At 44.2% G+C, this 21335-nt stretch overlaps 1 protein-coding gene across 4 annotated transcripts; it reads left to right on the top strand.

Annotated features, from left to right (window-relative positions):
• The first annotated feature begins 474 nt into the window (after window positions 1–474).
• Window positions 475–21044, top strand: LOC141386250 (uncharacterized). Of its 4 annotated transcripts, XM_073954042.1 has the most exons (5): window positions 1012–1081; window positions 3990–4126; window positions 4338–4525; window positions 14485–14910; window positions 14970–19428. In XM_073954042.1, exons 4-5 carry the CDS (start codon window positions 14493–14495, stop codon window positions 15086–15088), a joined length of 537 nt encoding a protein of 178 aa, XP_073810143.1. In that variant the 5' UTR covers window positions 1012–1081; window positions 3990–4126; window positions 4338–4525; window positions 14485–14492; the 3' UTR covers window positions 15089–19428. The 4 variants fall into 4 exon arrangements, with proteins under 4 accessions (XP_073810140.1, XP_073810143.1, XP_073810141.1 ...); XM_073954039.1 differs by lacking the exon at window positions 1012–1081 and adding an exon at window positions 475–579 and having other exon boundaries at window positions 3954–4126; window positions 4338–4597; window positions 14485–21044; XM_073954040.1 differs by lacking the exon at window positions 1012–1081 and having other exon boundaries at window positions 4051–4126; window positions 14485–21044.
• The last annotated feature ends 291 nt before the right edge of the window (window positions 21045–21335 follow it).

Here is a 21335-nt window from a genome sequence, read left to right as displayed (position 1 = left end):
TCGAGAAAGTTTTCTGATGTTGTGGATATTTCAGATTCTTTCCTGACTCTGCCATCTAATCCGATAGAATGTAAATTATCTGTTAAGACTGACATGACTGATTCTGTCTCTCAGCTAACAGAAAAAAACTGTTGTGAGTAGGGAACATTTGGGTGCTGCACAAAAGATGGATCCAATGCTCACCAACTGTATAAATGCTGCAGTTGATGACCGTGATCTTGTTGGAGAAATTGGATACTTTTGGGAAAATGGGATTCTAATGCGAAAATGGAAACCAAAGTCTTCAGAGGAAGATGATTGGCGGACAGTATACCAAATTGTACTTCCCGCCAATTATCGTTCCCAAGTATTGAAATTGGCACATGAAAATGTTCTTTCAGTCACCTTGGTGTCACAAAAACATTTAATCAAATCACAAAACATTTTTATTGGCCAGGAGTAAAGTCTGCAGTTTCTGATTTTTGCCGCTCATGTGATGTTTGCCAGTTGGCTGGAAAACCAATTCCGAACATTCTAAAAGCCCCCCTTCATCCAATTCCTGTCATTGGAGAGCCATTTGAAAGATTGCAAATGGATTGTGTAGGTCCCCTCCCCAAGTCCAAACATGGGCACCAGTATATCTTGACGATAATGTGCACTGCAACCCGTTACCCAGAAGCTGTGCCATTGAGCACACTAAAAGCACAGACTGTGTTAAAGGAGCTAATTAAGTTTTGTACCACTTTTGGATTGCCTAGAGCAGGGGTGCTCAATCCTGTTCCTGGAGATCTACCTTCCTGCAGATTTTAGTAGCTACCCATATCAAACACACCTGCCTGTAATTATCAAGTGGTGTTCAGGTCCTAATTAATTGGTTCAGGTGTGTTTGATATGGGTAGCAACTGAAATCAGCAGGAAGGTAGCTCTCCAGGAACAGGATTGAGCACTCCTGAGTTTTGAACATATTGTAAGATCTTAAGTGAATTGGCTGGCAAACCCCCAAATAAAGAGTTACAAAAATCTAGACGAGACTTGATAAAAGCATGGACAAGCTTTTCAGCATCTGGTGTTGAGAGAAAAGAACGGATGCGGGCAATGTTGCGTAAGTGATAAAAGCAGTTTTTGTTAACTGTTTAAAATGAGGTTTGAGGCTAAGCTGAGCATCAAAGAGGACACCAAGATTTCGCACCTGCATAGGAGTTAAAAGAGATTCATCAACTTTTAACTTGAGATTGTCAGATCTCTTAACATTAGAGGGTGTGCCAATAAGTAAAATCTCAGTCTTGGAGCTGTTTAATTTTAGATAGTTTTGTTGCATCCAGGCTTTAATCTCCACCAAGCAGGCATTAAGTGTCGACAGTGAGGCAGATAGATTAGGAGATGTGCTATTATAAATCTGTGTGTCGTCAGCATAGCAATGATAATTAATGTCATATTTTTGTAAATTTTTTCCAAGAGGTAGCATATAAATGCTAAACAAAAGTGGCCTGAGTACCGAATCCTGGGGGACACTGTGACACTGAGGGACAGTCCGCGATCTATGACCTCCCAAATAAATGAACTGCGAGCGTTCGGTTAGATAGGATATAAACCAATTTAGTGTTGTCCCAGCTAGGCCAACCCAGTTTGGAAGTCTGTCTAATAGTAAGCTGTGAGAGATTGTGTCAAATGCTGCAGTTAGATCCAAGAGCACCAGAATACCACAAGCCCCAGAGTCAGCAATCATAAGAAGGTTATTAGTGAACTTAACTAAGGTTGTTCCACACTGTGACCTGATCTAAAGCCCGATTGAAATAAATCAAATAAGGCATTTACCTTAAGGTGGTTTTGTAGTTGACTGGCAACCACACACTCAAGAACTTTTGCTAAAAAAGGTAAATTCGAAATGGGCCAATAGTTTGATAAATTAGTAGAATTACAGCCAGGTTTTTTAAGGACAGACGTAAAAGCAGCCGTCTTCAGCGCGGTATCTATTGACCCTGTACTGAGTGAGGCATTCACAATAGCTGTGATATGAGGCACAACTAGTGATAAACTGTTCTTTAAAACGGAGGTTGGAAAGGGATCTAGTATGCAGGATGATGAAGTCATTGACATCAAAGTCTTTGCAATAAGAGTATCATCAACAGCATTAAAAGATGAAAAACTCGGAGCAGAGAGAGGAGAAGATAAAAGCTCAACATGCAGAGAATTCGCATCACAGGCAATAGAGGTGAAAATATTATCAACTTAGTTGTGGAAAAAGTCTAAGAATTCATTACAGATCTCATCGGATGCCGAGGTGAATTTTTTTGGGTGGTCCAGTCAAATTATTAATTGTTCTAAAGAGAATTCTAGAATTGGAACTGTGACTACAGATGATGCGGGATTAATATTTTATTTTTGCAACATTCAGGGCATTATGATACTCTGATTGCTGCTGTTCAAACATTTGTTTTTGTATTATTAAACCAGACTTGCTATACTTTCGCTCTAATTGCCTGTTTCCAGATTTCATTTTTCGTAATTCCTGCGTAAACCACGGGGATGACCTTTTAAATAAAACCTCTCGGCTTTTCAGAGGAGCGATATCATCAAGAACAGATTTAAAAACATCATTATACTGATCAGCTGTGGACATGATGGGTAAACCTTCAATGTATAGATTCAGCTGGTCAGTGTTGATATCATCAAGTTTCCTAAAAATAATAATTCGCTTAAAAGTTGTCTGAGATGGTGCTGTGTACAGATGAAACGTAATAAGTTTATCGTCACTCAACGGCGCTGTAATCGCTTTGGGTGGTTGGATTTTTACTCCAGATGTGCATACAAAGTCTAGTGTGTGACTACATTTATGTGTTGGAAAATCGACGTGCTGAACAAGATTAAATCAGTCAAGTATGTCCAATAAACATGAGGCTTGAGTACAGTCAGCATTCTCCACATGAAAATTTAAATCACCAGTTAAAAGTAGAGCTGGGCAGAGTACACTAGTAAATGTCAGAAGGTCTGTAAATTCAGAAAATAATTCCGAAGAGGGTTTTGGAGGACGATAGATGTTTAAAATGAGGACAGATGAAGTATCAGTCAATTTGAATGCCAGACAATCAAAAGTTGTAAAACAAGGCAAAGTTACCTCAATTACAGTAGCATCAGAATGGTAAATGACTGCTAAGCCACCACCTCTGCCGGTGGAGCGAGGATGCTCTAAATATTTGTAGCTTGGCAGAGCGCACATATTTAGGTTAAAATAGTCATTTGTCTGATGCCAGGTCTCACAGATACACAGAAAATCTTCTGAAGAGGTATAAGATTCATCGGGCAACCCCGTGTTGAAGAACAAGGATGAACCACACGCCTTTGAGACCATACCATGTTTATCGCGCCGGTCCGATGAACCATTAGATTCCGGCGAGAGCCCCGATGAGTGTACCTTGGGCGCCGTAAGAGTTGTAGCGAGCGAAGCGTAAGCATCACATCTGTAGCAGGAGTCCTGGTGTGATCAAGTTGACAGAGATCCATTCCCGAATAAGTGATCATGATAATGTCCAAGTGACCACGAAAGACCTTGTCAGGTACTCCAATAAAAACCAGAAAGAGAAAAAAAAAGTATCTTATCAGCATGCTAGCCACCGGGACGTGCCTTACAGGTCGCAGTAATAAACCAGGTACCTGCGGCAAAAATCAGTTCCAGTTTCTTTCAAAAAAGATGCAGTATGATGTGTAAAACAGCATAAAAAGTCACATCTAAAAAACACTAAAATCAACCATTAAAACTTGCAAGATACTGGGGGAGAAGCAGCAGCCAAATTGCGCCAGCGTCCTCTCACATCACGTCATCTCACTGTGCCTGTTTCTGTGTCGGACTAGCTTGTGAATTGGCAAGATCTCACCTCTCCACTGCACAATCTAAAATGAAAGCTCACTTTGATAAGACAACAGCACAGCAAAGTTTTCAACCTAAAGACTCTGTTCTTGTACTATTTCCTGTTCAGTGACACAGACTATGTCTTAAAAACACCTGATCGTAGGCGGAAGAAAAGGGTCTGCCACATCAACATGTTAAAACCCTATGTTAGACGTGATCCACCTGAGTTCTCTCTGAATGCAGCATCATCAAGCCAACATTGTTACAGCTGTACCTGTCTGTCTTCCTGCTGCTGACGAAGTAAGTGATGACACAGACTTTATTTTAGCTGAGCCTCAAACACCTGGATTTCAGTTAAATAATTCAACTATATTAGCCAACCTGGAGTCACACTTGTCTTACTTGACTGAGAGCCAATGTGTGGACATTATAAACTTGTTGCAATGTTATCCAACACTGTTTGCTGATGTTCCTGGAAGAACTAATGTGTTGTTTCATGACATTGATGTAGGTACCTCTGCCCCGATCAAACAGCATCCATACAGAGTAAACCCTACCAAACGGGAGGTTATGAGGTCTGAAGTAAACTACTTTCTTCAACATGGATTGGCGGTGCCCAGTCAAAGTCCCTGGAATTCGCCATGCTTGCTTGTGCCAAAGACTGATTCCAGTTTCCGTTTCTGTACTGATTATCGGAAGGTAAACAGTGTCACACAGCCAGACTCTTTTTCCACGTATGGAAAATTGTGTGGACAGAGATGGAGGTTCAAGGTTTGTCACTAAGCTAAGCTATGACCAAAAACAATAGCACTAAGCTATGACCAATTAACTTACATGCTCGAGTGCTGTCACTGGCGTCACTGTCTCCGTTCGGTTGCCTACTGCGTGTGCTTGAAGTTTGGACTTGCTATTTACTCGCAATTTAAATCTTAATCATAAAATTCTTCCTCGTTCGCTAAGTATTTGTCTCTCCTACTTAGGGTGAACAATAGTGTTGGGGTACTCGACCTTGGACTCGGACTCGAGTCCGGACTCGAGTCCAGTTTTGATTGGACTCGGACTTGTCACGGACTTGGGTAAACTTTTACTCGGACTTGACTCGGACTTAAAATATCACGAGTCCAGTCGAGTCCACATCATTTCCAAAACAAATATAAGATATTTAAAATTAATAAATAACAGCATAAAACTATAACAAGAATTAGCGATCTCTCTGGCTGCATGCCAGCTTTTATTTATGCCACCGCACCGTACCAGCAGGCAGCAGCAGCACGTCATCACCTTAAACGTGTAACCAGAAATAGCCATATCACACAATGCGTGGCTAAGTTTAGGACAATAATGTCTTCAAAATCAGCAATAATTTGTCTTCTACCGACATGTTAAAAGAAAACAAAGAAAGGTGAGAGCTTATTTACTTGAATTGTATATTCATATCGTAGGGATGATGTTAAAACATACTGGCGATATTGTTTTGTTGTTTATATTTGTGTCAATATATCCGCAAATAACTGCCAAATTCAAAGTTTTGCTCTTTGGCTCTGAGCCAGAGAATTATGCGTTCAGCGCTTGATTTAAGCCAGCTGGGGCTTCTCAAATCCGCACTCCTTAATATTCAAGTTTTTCCTGTAACTCTTGTAAAGACATCCCGCTATCATCCCGATTAATTTTCCAATTCTTCCACCTTATGCTTAATCTTTCTATGAAAAGTGAAAGTACCATCAACACAGCCGATCTAAAATGTGATAGAACTGCAAGAGCTGTTCAAGAGAATTGTGCTTTCGCTTTATTTTGGCTTGAAAATATAAAAACGTCTGCATTCACTTTCTTTCCATTAAAGATGTGCGTCGATCATCACATTTCTGAATCAGTGTAGCCTATACATGCTGACTGACGGACGCGTTCCGTATAATAAACTCATCCCAGATCCCAGATCAGCTTCTGCTTTTGAGGGTAAGGTTAGGAGAGTATAACGAGTGTGTAAAATTACAGTAATTAAATGATGGAATAGCAAAAATGTTGTAATAATATAATATGCAACTCCAAGCTAAATTAAGTCAATATAAGCACAAATGGATTTAATGTAGAGTTATATTCAAATCCAGACAACATTCAGAATGGATAATCACTGGACTAAGTCCACAAATTCAAGCAATAATTTAATCTTTTCAAAGATAGAATGAGGTTTGACTTTGTGTAAAAAATAATATTCAGGTAATATTTTGATGAGAGACATTGGAGAGATTAGGGGTGCCTGCGTACACATTGTGAGTCTTCTGTGTGAGAATAAACATTACTGTTTGTGAGTAGCAGTATATATCTGCCCTACATGTTGAATATGCAAGAGACAATCTGATAATGACACATTTCTGATTCTATTTATATGTAGTCAATGACCGAGTGCAAGAATATGTGTATTGCACAATTAATCATCTCAAATGTTTCGTTTTAAAATGATTCAAAATTATGCATAGTTGTATGCTGATGTCATCATCACTGTCTTTTGAACAGAGGACCAGGACTATGACCTATATCCTCAAAAGCCCCCCACCCTCCATTTATTTATATATATAAATTATTATTATTATATTAGCCCCTTTCACACAGTGATACCGGTAAATATCTGGAAAATTTCCGGAACGACTTTACCGGTATATTCAAAAAAGCGCTGTTCACACAGGCGAGGACGTTACCGAATTTTTCCGGAAAAGAGCATTCACACATCCATCCCAAAATACCGGTAAATTCTGACATCATTCACCACAAATGAGCTTTAAACGGCTGCGCTTGTATTTGTAAACATTTGACTAAATTACAAACTCTGTGGATGATCAATATCGTGAACAACTTTCGCAGGATCACTTTCGCATGTCGAGATGTTCATAATATGTGCGTGTTTAGGCACTCACAGGCTGTTTCACAGGCACACGCAAAGATTGAAGGTAAACAAACAACGGCTTATCATAAGCATCTAATTGATGATTATTTACACAGTTGGCATTAAGAAGAACATATAAACGTGATCTGACTAACTTCTAGCAGCTAAATGTGTCTGGAAAAATATTCAAAGGCTTTTATCCTCACAAACCGCGCGGACGTAAATGCGTCTGACTGTTGTGATTGGCTAAAGCAGACGTCTCACGTCAGCACGTTCTAGACGTGCACGCGCTTATTACGGGAATCTTCCTTCTGCATTCACACAGCGCAGCATTCCGGCAAATTGCCGGTAATGTTACAACTTTTCTTTCCGGAAAATTGCCGGCAATTTTCCGGAAAGGTCTGTATGTGTGAAAGGGGCTAATGACAGAGTGCAAGAATATGTGTATTGCATAATTAATCATCTCAAATGTTTCGTTTTAAAATGATTCAGAATTATGCATAGTTGTATGCTGATGTCATCATCACTGTCATTTGAACTGAGGACCAGGACCATGACCTATCCACAAAAGCCCCCCACCCTCCATTTATTTATATATATACATAAATATATATATATATATATATATATATATATATATATATATATATATATATATATATATATAATTTTTTTTAAATATATGAAAATTATTATTATTATTATTATACAATTAATATTCTAAATAAATAACAGAAATTTGTCCTAAATGTAACTGGAACACAAAGAGACAACAGGAGTGATGTATTAAGATCATTTGAGAAGTCTTTTGCAAGAATATTAATTTAATTTGACAATTCCATAAGGTACAAAAAGATGTGTTTTATAGAATTATCTGTGGGCTGCACGGTAGCGCAGTGGGTAGCACTGTCGCCTTACAGCAAGAAGGTCGCTGGTTCGAGCTACGGCTGGGTCAGTTGATGTTTCTGTGTTGAGTTTGCATGTTCTCACCGTGTTGGCGTGGGTTTTCTCCGGGAGCTCCGCTTTCCCCCACAGTCCAAAAACTATAGGTGAATTGATGAATTAAATTGGCCATAGCATATGAAGGGAAGGGCATCCGCTGTGTAAAACATGGTTGTTGGCGGTTCATTCCGCTGTGGCGACCCCTGATTAATAAAGGGACTAAGTCGAAAAGAAAATGAATGAATGAATGAATGAGAATTATCTGTTGTCTTTTTAGACCTGAATTGTGAACTGTTTTAGGCCTAATCTTACCTGTCTGACTCTTCATCCTTCTTTTCTGCTTCATAGCATGTTTAGTTAAAATAAGATCATCATCATATTGTTTTAATTTTTGTTTTGTCCACTTGCAAAACTTACGCAGGTTTCACAATGCATAATCGCTGCGTATTTTTTCGAGGTGTTCCAGAGTTGCAAAAACTTCTAAGTATTTGGAATGTACACTTGCTTTATTAAAATGAAAGAATGTCCAAGACAAAGCTAATAAGTGTCTTATGAGTATATGTACACTAGCAGTGGAATTTACTGGAATTCACCTGAAATCTTGCCTAGGGCTCCAAATTGGTTAGGGCCAGGCCTAATCATGATCATGCTGGATAATCGCGCACGCACGCCTGTTTTAACACACTGCAGCAAATCGATCATTTGAATGGAAGAAGATGTCGGCCTTACTGAAAAGAATTGATTAAGAGAATAGACAGTTCAAAGTTGAATGAAGCCAGCTCGAATCAGTAACCTTCTTGCTGTGAGGCCATTGTGCTACCCACTGCGTCATGGTGCTGCATCTTATGGATGTTTATTAAAAACAAGTTATGTAATATCAATTGTTTCATACCTTTGACCTTAATAAAAAAAAATTCAGATTTGGAACTTTTAATGTAGACATTGAGAACGTTCGAGGTTACAGAAGTAACCCTTCGTTCCCCGAGGAGGGGAACGGAAGTGCCATAGAGTGGATTGATTGGAATCCACGAAATGGGAGGATTCGGTTCAGAAGCCGCTTGTCTGAAAGAGTATTGAACGGGCCAATGAATGCAATGAGTTGGCAGCGTAAGCTTGCACAGGTGTACTTCATTGCCAATTATCCCAGCATATAAGCACACCTGGAGCGAGCAGACGCCATCCTTTTAAGCTGAAGAGACTTTCAAACAGCTAAGGGACAGTCATTATGGCGACGGAGTATGGCACTTCCGTTCCCCTCCTCGGGGAACGAAGGGTTACTTCTGTAACCTCGAACGTTCCCCTTCGGTTGGGGAACTTCAGTGCCATAGAGTGGATTGATTGAAATCCACGAAATGGGAGAAGTATGGAAAGCGCCATAATGACTGCACCTTACCAACGCCCCCGATGAGGGGATTGTCAAGCAAGCGTGACGCACCCACATCATGGGAGGCTCGGTCCTCCAACGTGTCCCTGGCCCTAATTTATCCTACTTCAACAGAAGTTTTATGGATTTAGATATATTTTTGGGAAGTCGTGAGCATCTAGATAATTCTAGGAAAATACGACAGTACGTTGGGAAGCATGCAATCCCGATAGGGAGGACGCAGCGGAGGCCATCCGTTACCCAAGGGGGGATAGATGGCAGAATTTACATATGGACTAGCCCTAAAAAGGGGGAGTACGCATAGCAAAAGAGTGGTTAGCGGGGAGGGAAGACACGGGTCCGCCCAGGGGGGGGGACTTAACCGTGGCGGAATAAGCATATGGGATCGCCTAGTGGGGATCTCGCATAGCAGGCACCTTTACCCAAAACGCGGGCTGACCAGCGGGCAGACCTACAACGTAGTGGGCCAGCAAATGACTCCTCCGCTGAGTCAGTGCTGGGGGCCACGGAGGAATCTGCAGGGCTCACCTGACGGGGAACTTTACTGACAGATAAAAAGGCACACGTACCTCCGTGTTAGGGAGAATGGCACAGCAAGCGTGTTTCAACACCCTACCGAATTGTTTCCTCAATCACCAAGGGTTACCTAATACCCTTGAGGAAACCGGCTCCACTCGCAGATTGTAAAACCTTGCAAATGTGTTGGGTGTCACCCAGCCCGCAGCTCTACAGATGTCTGTTAGAGGGGCGCCGCGTGCGCGCGCTCGAGAGGATGCGAAGCTCCGAGTGGAGTGCGCACACGCTCTCGGGGGACGCGGCTCATCTCGGCTCTGATAGTGAAAGAAAGGCATCCACAATCTAGTGGGAACTTATTTCGGTACGGCACTTCCCTGCTGCCGACCGCTATAACAGACGAAGAGCTGCTCAGATAATCTAAACTCTGAGTGCGGTCCGGATAATACGCAAAGCGCGAACTGGACAATAAAGAAGGGCTGGGTCTGCCTCCTCCGAGGGCAGCGCTTGCAGGCTCACTACCTCGTATTAAAACGGAGTGGTAGGAACCTTGGGCACATATCGCGGGCGAGGTCTCAGGACGTGAGAGAAAGCCAGCCCAATTACAGGCACAAGTCACTGACCGAAAAATGCCTCCGGGTCCCCGACCCTCTAATCGATATCAACGCGACCAGCAGAGCTGTCTTCAGGGACAGAAAGATACTGAGTCGAGGATCGAAGGGATCTGATGCGGCTTGTGTAGCGAGGGCGAGATCCTAAGAGGGCATGAGAGGGGGGCGAGTTGGATTAATTCGCTTAGCGCCCCTGAGGAACCGGATGATGAGGTTATGCGTTCTTACGGTGCTGCCAGCCACCGCGTTATGAGAGCGGAGATGGCAGCCACGTAACCTTGAGTGTGGAGGGCGACAGCCTGCTCTCCAGCTTCTCTCGGCGTAAAGAAAGCACAACGCTGATCTGGCAAATTACGGGGGTCTTCTCAGCGAGAGACACACCATTCAGTGAATAGACTCCACTTCAGGGCATAGGCGCGCTTGGGGAGGGAGCTCTAGCCCGAGTGACGGTGTTAGCCATCGCAATCGGAGGTTACCTAAGTCTTCCTCGCGTCTAATGACCTCCAAAGATCGGCGAGGGTGCCAGGTGGTGCCCTGTCCCTGAGAGAGTAGGTGCTCTCTCGAAGGGACTGCCAGGGGAGGGCTATCGTGAGGGAGAGCTCTGACATCCAGGTCCGGTTGAGCCAGAGGGGCGCAACCAGCAACCTGTTCCTCGTCCTCCCTGACCTTGCACAGTAACTGCGCGAGTAGGCTCACTGGGGGAAACGCGTATTTGCGCATACCCCGAGGCCAGCTGTAAGCCAGTGCATCCGTGCCGAGAGCACTCGGTCAGGGAAAGAACAACTGGCAATGAGCGATCTCGGGGGAAGCAACAGATCGATCTGGGCTTCCCCGAATCGCGCCCATATCAGCTGAACAGACTCGGGGTGGAGTCTCCATTCTCCAGGACGTAAGGCTGCCGTGAGAGTGCATCGGCTGCACGGTTGAGCTTGCCTGAATATGAATGGCGTGCAGCGATTTCAGCCGCGGATGTCTCCAGAGGAGCAGACGGCGGGCGAGCTGAGACATGCGGCGAGAGCGCATACCCCCCATACGGCTGATATACGCCACCGCCGCCGTACTGTCCGTCCTGACCAGCACGTGTTGCCGCTCCAGCACCGGAAAAAAACGGTGGAGAGCGAGGAACACTGCCAATGCAACTGGGTACCTTTCCACAGGTCCGCAGCCGCATGCCCGCAACGCACAGCCCCCCAGCCCGTGTTGGAAGCGTCTGCTGAAACAACAACAAGACTGGACGCCTGTTCTAGAGACACCCAGGCCTGTAGGAACGAGGGGTCGCTCCAAGGGCTGAGGGCGCGGCGACACAGCGCAGTAACAGAGACTCGGTGTGCGCGCGCGTGCCATGCGCGTCTGGGGACTCGATCGTGAAGCCAGTGCTGAAGTGGTCTCATATAGAATAATCCGAGCGGCATGAAGCGGCTGCGGATGCCATATGCCCCAGGAGCCTCTGAAATAGTTTCAGTGGGACCACTATTTTACTGTCGAGCTCTCTCAGACAGTACAGCATCAGCTAAGCGCTCTCCGGAGAGGCACGCTGCCATGGTGACCGAGTCCAGCTCCAGCCCGAGAGAAGAGATCCTCTGCACGGGGGCGAGTTTGCTCTTTTCTCGGTTGACCTGAAACCCCCACATGTGGCATTGCCAGAGCACTTTGTCTCTGTGCATAATCAAATGCTCCGAGAGAGGGCAAAAATCAGCCAGTCGTAAAGAAATCGAGTATGCAGATGCCCGCCAGGCACCCTCCGCGGGCTTGGTGAGGACCCGCGGAGACAGAGAGAGCCCGAAGGGGAGGGCTTTGTATTGCCAAGCTCGACCTTCAAACGCAAGCCGCAGAAACTGACGGTGGCGAGGAAGAGTGGAGACATGGAAATACGCGTCCATCAGGTCTAATGCTGCAGACCAACCCAGAGGACGAACGCACCGGAGGATGCGCTTCTGCGTGAGCATTCTGAACAGCAGCTTGTTCAGGCAGCGGTTCAAAACGCGCAGATCTAGGATTGGCCGTGACCCACCACTCTTTTTGGGCACGATGAAGTGTGGGCTTTAAAACCCGCTCTCCATCTCGGCTGGAGGGTTCGGCTCGATTGCATCCTTCGCCAGGAGGACAGCAATCTCCTCTCGCAAGACAAGGGCGGACAGGGGGCTGACCCTGGTGAATACACACCCGCGACTTGGGGAGCCGTTTCGCGAACTGAATCGCATAGCCGAGTCTGATTGTGCGTATGAGCCACCGCGAAGAGCTGGCCCGCGCTAACCAGGCAGGCAGAGCTCCCGCTAATGGACTCATCGCTACAATCGCTGACGTACCAGCAGTGGGGCAGCGCGGAGTGGGTGTGCTGATCCGGGAAGCTCGCGGGTCCCACAGAAAAGCTGGAGGTGAGATATTTGCTCTCACTCCGAACCCGAGCTCCGGAGGGGAGGCTCGAGGGGTGGGAGAAAGGAGACCGTCCTCCCAGCGCTCGTGAGCCTCTGGCGAAACGCACCGAATCTGCAAGCTAGAAAGCATAGCGTCCCAGACTGGCAGATTTCGGGCTGTCATATCCGGGGAAGTGGAAAGTGCCCTTTCATAATGTTTTCATGGCAGTAAAAAGTGCCGTTGTGAAATGGGGCCCCGCCCTCCAGCGGGGAATGAGCAAGTTCCCTCTTCTCCAGATGGCCTGTCCCAGGGACGCTTCGCGGTCCGTTGCCAGACTTAGCAGCGTTCTGGGCAGGGGGGCTGCCTGCTTCCGAGGTGCCCGACGCACTTGCTTCGCCAGAGGCGTGTGCGGGGGCGGAGCAGCTCTCGTAGGCGGGCGCCTTCGGCGAGGAGCAGGTATGAATGGCACGGCGGGCGGAGCGGGCTACGGACCGCCAATAAGACATCACCCATCAACTGCTCTCTCACCGCCTTGAATTCCTGGGTGAATTCACAGACGGTGTCGCCGAACATGGCTTGGGATATGGGGAAAGTCAAGAAAGCGGACTTTGTCGACTTCGCGCATATCAGCCAGGGGTGGCGCTCCTGGATCACTAATGTGGACATCGTCCTCCCCAACGCACACGCAGCGGACTCAGTAGTCCGAAGAGCTAAGTCGGCGGCGGTGCGAAGCTCGTAAGCCTGGGTTGGACCCACCCTCGTGCAGCTCGGCCAGCGCCTGCGCTAGGTAGCGCTGATAGGTGGCTATCGCATGCAAGGCGGAAGCAGCCTGGCCCGCAGCTATGTAAGCTCTAGCTCCGAGGGAGGTAGATAACTTACAGGCTTTGGATGGGAAACGAGGCGGACCCCGCCAAGAAGAGGCGCCGCGCGGATTTACCGCCATCGCGCACTCAACCTGAGGAATCGCCACATACCCCCTGGCTGTTCTACCATCAAGAGTGGTTAGGGTGGAGGGACACGCAGCACGAGCAGAAAAAAGTGCTTTACAAGACCGCGTGAGCCTACTGTGCACCTCCGGGAAGAAGGGAACGCCCCTCTAGTCGGTCCGGCCGCAGAGCTGGGGGATAAACCATCTCCAACCCACGGCCGAAGCAGCCCGGGAAAGCACGGCTAACATGTCCGTTTCAGGATCCGTAGTGACAGCTCTCAACAGCCCGAAGGGGGCGAGCGGGTCTGGATCATCATCGGACAATGAAAGCCCACCCTCCGATGCCGCGGTGGACGTCTTGTCTCCGGTGACATCGGGCGTAAGGGCTACCATCTGTTAGACGGATCGCTTCCCCCGCCCGAAGCTTGGATGGAGCGCTTAGAGGAGCGGGAGGTCCGCGGGCCCGTGGGCGACGGATTATCAGTCCAAACAAATGCAGTATAGGGGAATATAATTTACTAAAATGGCCGTGGTGTGTGAGTGTGAATGAGAGTAAATGGGTTGCGGCTGGAAGGGCATCCGCTCTGTAAAACATATGCTGGACTAGTTGGCAGTTCGTTCTGTGGCGACCCCTGATAAATAAGGGACTAAGCCAAAAGAAAAATTAATAAATGAGTTTTAAGACTGTCTGGACTCGGCCGGACTCGACTCGGACGTTAAGGACTCGGACTTAAGTCCGACTCGACCCCTTTTGGACTCGGACTTGGACTTGTACTCGACTGGTTAAGGACTTGGTCTCGACTTGGACTCGACAAAGGTGGACTCGACCCCAACTCTAGTGAACAAACCCTTAATACATTTATACAAACAAAACTGCTTTAAAAACGGTCTGTCCCTCGAGCATCCGCCTGTTGTTTGTAGCTTTAGCCTGCTAGCGCCGCTGGTCAGCTAAAGCTACCGACCTCTTTTACCATACACTTTTGACTTACTGGCTTTGCTCTTTACCCCGTAAAATGTCGCTTCCGTCTCTGTCCTTGTGTGCAATAGAAGCATCGATGGAGGCGCTGGAGCTGGAGCAAGTGGAGTCCCAGATCCGGGCTCTTCTGATGAGGCGGACGATGCTACGGGAACAACTGCTTGTTGTACCTAACGCTAAGGCCGCCTCATCATCTAAGGTACGTGGAATTTACAACCACATCATTCCCTCTACCTCAACCCCGCGTCCTTCTCTGTCCAGGCCCAGCGCACCCGGGGCGCGGCTCGGCCAGGCGTCGTTCACGCCGACACCCGGCTACCACGGCGCCTGGGAGCATCCGCGTAAGGTGCTTCCCAGATCCCGGGGCAGAACGTCTTCTCCTCCCGTGTTCGAGATCTCCACGGAGAACCGATTCTCCCCTCTCCGCGAGTTGGGTCCCGATGTGGCCATCATCGGTGACTCGATCGTTCGTCACGTCCGTGCCGCCTCCTCAAGAGGTAATAAAGTACGTACTTTCTGCTTTCCTGGTGCCCGTGTGAGAAATATTTCTACACAGATTCCAACCATCCTGGGCGCTGTCGAGAGCCCTGGTGCCGTTGTCCTCCACGTGGGGACAAACGACACCGGGCTCCGGCAGTCGGAGATCCTGAAGAAGGACTTCAGGAGCCTGATTGAGACGGTTCGACGCACCTCGCCTGCCACGCAGATCATCGTTTCTGGGCCGCTTCCTACCTACCGCCGAGGATATGAAAGGTTCAGTAGACTTTTTGCTCTGAATGAATGGCTATTAACATGGTGTAAAGAACAGAAATTGCTCTTTGCTAATAACTGGAATCTTTTCTGGGAGCGTCCTAGGCTCTTCCGTGCTGACGGCCTGCACCCTAGTCGAGCTGATACAAATACAAATTTAGTAAAGCTTGGTCTCCTAAACATCAGGTCACTTGCACCTAAAGCACTTATCATAAATGAAATAATAACAGAAAACAATCTTAATGCACTCTGTCTCACTGAAACCTGGCTGAAACAAAATGACTATATTAGCTTAAATGAAGCAACTCCTCCAGGATTCTTATATAAACATGAGCCTTGCAAACTGGTCGTGGTGGTGGAGTTGCATCAATCTTTAGTGATTTCCTTAATGTTAATCAGAGAAACGGACTTATGTTTAGCTCCTTTGAAGTATTAGCGCTTAATGTTCAGCTTCCAGATACTATGCAAAAACCTATGTTATCTCTCGCTTTAATCACCATATATAGACCCCCAGGACCCTATGTCAATTTTCTAAAAGAATTTTCTGATTTTATTTCTGACTTTCTAGTCAAAACTGATAAAATGCTAATTGTAGGTGACTTTAACATCCACATAGATGACGCTAATGATACATTAGGGTTTGCGTTTATGGATTTAATACACTCACTTGGGATAAAGCAAAATGTTGTGGGTCCAACCTATCACTTAAAGCATACATTAGATCTAATTCTGTCTTATGAAATCGAGGTTATTGACGTAGACATTATACCACAAAGTGATGATATTACAGATAACTACCTCTTAATATATAAGCTGTGTTTACCTGAAATCAGCAAACCCGCTCCAATAATCCGCCCTAGTAGAACTATTGTTCCGTTAACAAAAGATGAATTTATAAATAACTTACCTGATCTCTCTCTATTTCGTAATGCACCCGCAAACTCAAATGATCTTGATGTAGTAACCAGCAGTATGGATGCCATCTTTACTAGCACACTAAATACTGTGGCACCCATCAAATTAAAAAAGGCTAGAGAGATTAAAACTACACCATGGTATAATAGTCATACTCGTGCGCTCAAAACAGCAACCCGCGCCCTGGAACGTAAATGGAAAAAAATGGAATGGAAAAAAACAGTATGTCCAGCTATAGGAGGGTTCTAAAATCTGCCAGGACCGAGCACCTGCGCAAACTGATAGAAAATAATCATAATAATCCTAGATTTTTATTTAACACCATCTCTAAATTAGCAAAAAATCGGTCATCCTTGGAACAAACTGTTCCACCGCAAATTAGTAATGATGACTTAATTAATTTTTTCAGTGATAAAATAGAAGGCTTTAGACAGAAAATAGGAGATGCCAAACTTTCTGCAACGGCTTATACTCCAAATCCTGTAAATATTTTATTGAATCATAACAATAACCTACACTGCTTCAAAATCATAGAACAGGAAGAGCTAGATAAAATTATAAATAGCTCTAAACCAGCTACGTGTATGCTGGACTCAATTCCAACAAAATTACTGAAAGAGCTGCTACCTGCTATAGGAGAACCTCTTCTTAACATTATCAACTCTTCTTTATCTATAGGCCATGTTCCAAACTCTTACAAGCTAGCTGTTATTAAGCCTATTATTAAGAAACCGCAACTAGACCCCAACAACTTAGCTAACTATAGGCCTATTTCAAATCTTCCATTTATGTCTAAAATACTGGAAAAAAGTTGTTTCTACTCAATTATGCTCATTTCTGCAGATGAACAATATTTTTTAAATGTTTCAGTCAGATTTCAGGGCTCATCATAGTACAGAAACTGCATTAGTGAAAATAACCAATGATTTACTCTTAGCTGCTGACCGAGGGTGCGTCTCGCTATTAGTTTTGACCACAATATCCTCATAAATCGCTTAAAGTTCACAGGTGTTCAGGGACAGGCTCTACAATGGTTTAAGTCATACTTAACTGACCGTTACCAGTTTGTGAATATTAATGGACAGCCTTCACAAGTCAGCCCAGTAAAGTATGGGGTGCCTCAAGGATCAGTTTTAGGCCCTTTACTGTTTACAATTTACATGCTACCTCTGGGAGACATTATTAGAAGACATGGGATCAGCTTTCACTGCTATGCAGATGATACTCAATTATATATTTCAACTAAACCTGACGAGACGTCTGAACTTTCTAAACTAACTGAGTGTATCAAAGACATCAAAGACTGGATGACCAACAATTTTCTTCTCTTAAACTCCGACAAAACAGAATTATTACTTATTGGGCCTAAATCTTGCACACAGCAGATCTCGCAACTCATTTTACAATTACAGGGATACAAAGTTAGCTTTAGCTCTACTATAAAAGACCTGGGTGTCATATTAGACAGCAATCTAACTTTTAAAAACCATATATCCCATGTCACAAAAACTGCCTTCTTTCATCTGAGAAATATCGCTAAATTACGAAATATGCTATCCATCTCAGATGCAGAAAAGCTAGTCCATGCTTTTATGACTTCGAGACTGGATTACTGTAATGCTCTATTTGCTGGCTGCCCAGCATCCTCTATTAACAAACTTCAATTAGTACAAAATGCAGCAGCCAGAGTTCTGACCAGGTCTAGAAAATATGATCATATCACCCCAATTTTATCCTCCTTACACTGGCTGCCTGTTAAGTTTCGTATTGAATTTAAAATATTACCTATAAAGCTCTAAATAATCTAGCTCCTGTTTATCTAACCAACCTTCTGTCTCGCTACAAACCAACTCACTCTTTAAGATCTCAAAACTCAGGGCTTCTGGTAGTACCTAGAATAGCAAAATCAAGTAAAGGTGGTCGAGCCTTCTCTTTCATGGCTCCCACACTCTGGAATAGCCTTCCTGATAACGTCCGAGGCTCAGACACACTCTCCCAGTTCAAAACTAGATTAAAGACCTATCTGTTTAGTAAAGCATACACTCAATGCATCACCTAGCGGGTTCCACACAGGCTTCTGCATCTTGTTTATATACACTATGAACAGCAGCTACGCTAATTATTTTCTTTATTCTCTATTTTCACCTGGGGATACTCATCCCAAGGTCCTCAGATTATGCGGAGTCACTGATTGGATCCAAGACCAGCGACGAGATGATCCCAAGGATTCCATATCCTGAGCTGCTGCTGCGCTGACGGTCGTAGGGAGTGGAAAACATGAGTCTGATTCCAGCGACGCTCCAGGGACAGACGAGTCTTCGCTGAGGCCATCTTCCAGCCTCAACCACGGCGAATGAAGTTCTGCACAAGACTTTTGGCCAGTGGAGAAATTAAAATGGTCGTGCCAAACTGAGTCTGGTTCTCAAGGTTTTTTTTCTTCACTCCTATCAGGTGAAGTTTTTTTTCCCTCTCCGCTGTCGCCACTGCCTCGCATGGTTCAGGATTGGTAGAGCTACGCATCGATGAATTTGCTCTTCAGTGTTTGAACTCTCAGTAATGATTAAATCACACTGAACTGAGCTAAACTGAACTGAACTGAACTTAAAAACTAAAACCTGGACCACACTGTTCCAGTTACTATGACCATTTATGTGAAGCTGCTTTGACACAATCTACATTGTAAAAGCGCTATACAAATAAAGCTGAATTGAATTGAATTAAACTAAGCTAGATCTTTTGAAAGGCTATTGACAAGTCCCTCTAAGTCCACGAGCATGTGAAATCTCTGCATTTGTAACTCCTGACAATTACATACAGTACAACTGTATGGCCTTTGGAATGCGAAATGCACCATCAACCTTTCAGCGCCTCATGCACAAAGTTCTTTCAGATTTGCCTAATTGTGAAATTTACCTGGAAGATATTGTAATTTATTTAAGTGACAGGATTGATCCCCTCCACACCCTAAAAACTGTTCCACAAACTGAAGCATGCCCAAATTACTCTTAATTTAGCCAAATGTGAACTTGCTAAAGCAGTTGTAACATACCTTGGAAAGCAAGTGGGCCAAGGGTCTGTGAAACTTGTTATGGCTTAAGTGGAAGCTATAATTGACTCTCCTACTCCATCTACTAAACGGCAGTTCCTTGGAATGGCTGGGTATTACCGAGGTTTTTGCCAAAATTTTGCAACTGTAGAAGGCCCCTGACTGATCTACTCAGCACAACCAGGAGATTTGTTTGGACTGCTGAATGCGAAAAAGCTTTCCTTGCTGCTAAAAATCTTCTTTGTCATGCCCCAGTCCTGTCTGCTCTTAATTTTGCTAACCTATTCAAGCTGCAAGTTGATGCAAGTGCTGTTGGAGCAGGTGCAATCTTGTTGCAAGATGACAGTGCTAGAATAGAGCATCCAGTCCACCATCAAGGGCTCTGAAAATGTCCTGGCGGATGCTCTGTCTAGGGCCTTTGATTCTGGGGTGTAAAAACAACCTTTTAAGTATTTACAACCCGCTGGTTGTAAATTTGGTGAAGGGGGTGTTGCATATAAAGGTTGTAAAAGAAAAATATATGTATGCACTTTATATATGTATGTGGTCTCAATTGTGGTACACTGCCACCCTGTGGGGGGTTTATTGTTGCTTTTTGTTTTTTCTCCCTCTCTCTCTCTCTCTCTCTCTCTCTCTCCCCCCTCTCTGTTTGCGCATGTGTGTGAATGGAGGGCTTCTCAGAGTGAAGTTGCGGTTGCCAAGGAGACGAGCATAGATAGTGCTGCAGCTTTAATTGAGGGAGAACAATATGATGAAATGATACTGACAGAAATACAAGCCGATGAATAGAAAAAGTGCTTGATGTTGGTAAAGATAAGAATGCTACAGAGAATGAAGGGTTGATAGCTCCTTCAAGTGAATCCGATGATGAGGATAATGCATCGAGATCTGGAGAACAAATGTTGATAGAACCGTTTGTGAAGAAGTCTGCACTTGAGCTGGATGATTATTCGTTTAAAAAAAAAACTAAAAAAAGAAAATTAAAAGAAAAATATACAAGGAAACCAACTAAAAAGTGGAGGGGAGGGAAAGCAGTCAAAATGAAACTGAAAGTGAAGGCGAAGTATCGGATTATAGTCTTACAGGCAGTCTACCTTGTAGTGGTTTTTCAGCAGATTATACACGGCAGATGACATTAAGCACTTTTTAAAAGAGACAGAAAATGTCAGAAGAGTCAAAATTGAAGAGCTTTTCCCTGACATTTTCTAGTTTATAGACAAAGTTAAAGTGTTCCGAAAGGAGAATCTTTTTTCTGATCAGGAGGTATTCCGGCTAAGGAAATATATTACCAAAATTAATTCGCAGTCAAAATGGCTAAAGTCTTTAATTATCTTACATGAGTATGGCTTATTCTTTACTTTGTGTGTTGACTCTTTCTATTCATGAGAGTGGTAAATTTTGCCTCATTAAATATCAGTGGTGCAAGAGATATTAGAAAGAGAGAACACATTTTTGAAACTATGTTACAGAAAAAGATAGATGTTTTATTTTTACAAGAGACTCATAGTGACTTGACAAATGCAGTAGAATGGGAAATGAGTTTTGATGGACTATCAGTACTGAGTCATTGTACGTCACTTAGTGGTGGTGTTGCTATTTTGTTTTCAAAAAAAATGTTATACCCACACACTATGAAATTGAAGAAGTGATCAAAGGTAGACTGCTGAAAGTCAAAGCTGTTTATAATAATAATAATTATTTTGTATTGATTTGTGTTTATGTTCCAAATATTGCTGCTGAGAGAATGTTATTTTTACACACTCTGTGCAAAGTGTTGGGTGATTGTAGTCCTGAAGATGTTTTGTTGTTAGGGGGAGACTTTAATTGTACGGAGCATGTGATGGACAGAAATCATGTGGAGCCACATATGCAGTCACGTAAACAGCTAGATCAATTATTAAAGTCTCATGATATTTTTGATATTTGGAGAAATTTTCTCTATACACAAAGACAATATACCTGGGCACATGTTTATGATAATCAGATATCTTTAGCAAGATTAGATAGATTTTATGGTTTTAAACATCAAATGAATTTTTTTAAAGATTGTGTAATTATTCCAGTGGGGTTCTCTGATCACAGTTTGGTGAAATGTGAGATGTTTTTTAATTGTGTCAAACCAAAAAGTGCTTATTGGCATATCCATAATATTTTGTTGGATGATGAACATTTTAAAAATGTTTTTAAGGCTTTTTGGGCCAATATGCAAAT

This window comes from Danio rerio, chromosome 6, assembly GCF_049306965.1.
Source record: "Danio rerio strain Tuebingen ecotype United States chromosome 6, GRCz12tu, whole genome shotgun sequence".
In the NCBI taxonomy this organism is placed as follows: domain Eukaryota; kingdom Metazoa; phylum Chordata; class Actinopteri; order Cypriniformes; family Danionidae; genus Danio; species Danio rerio.
This window is presented reverse-complemented; position numbering and strand designations above follow the sequence as displayed.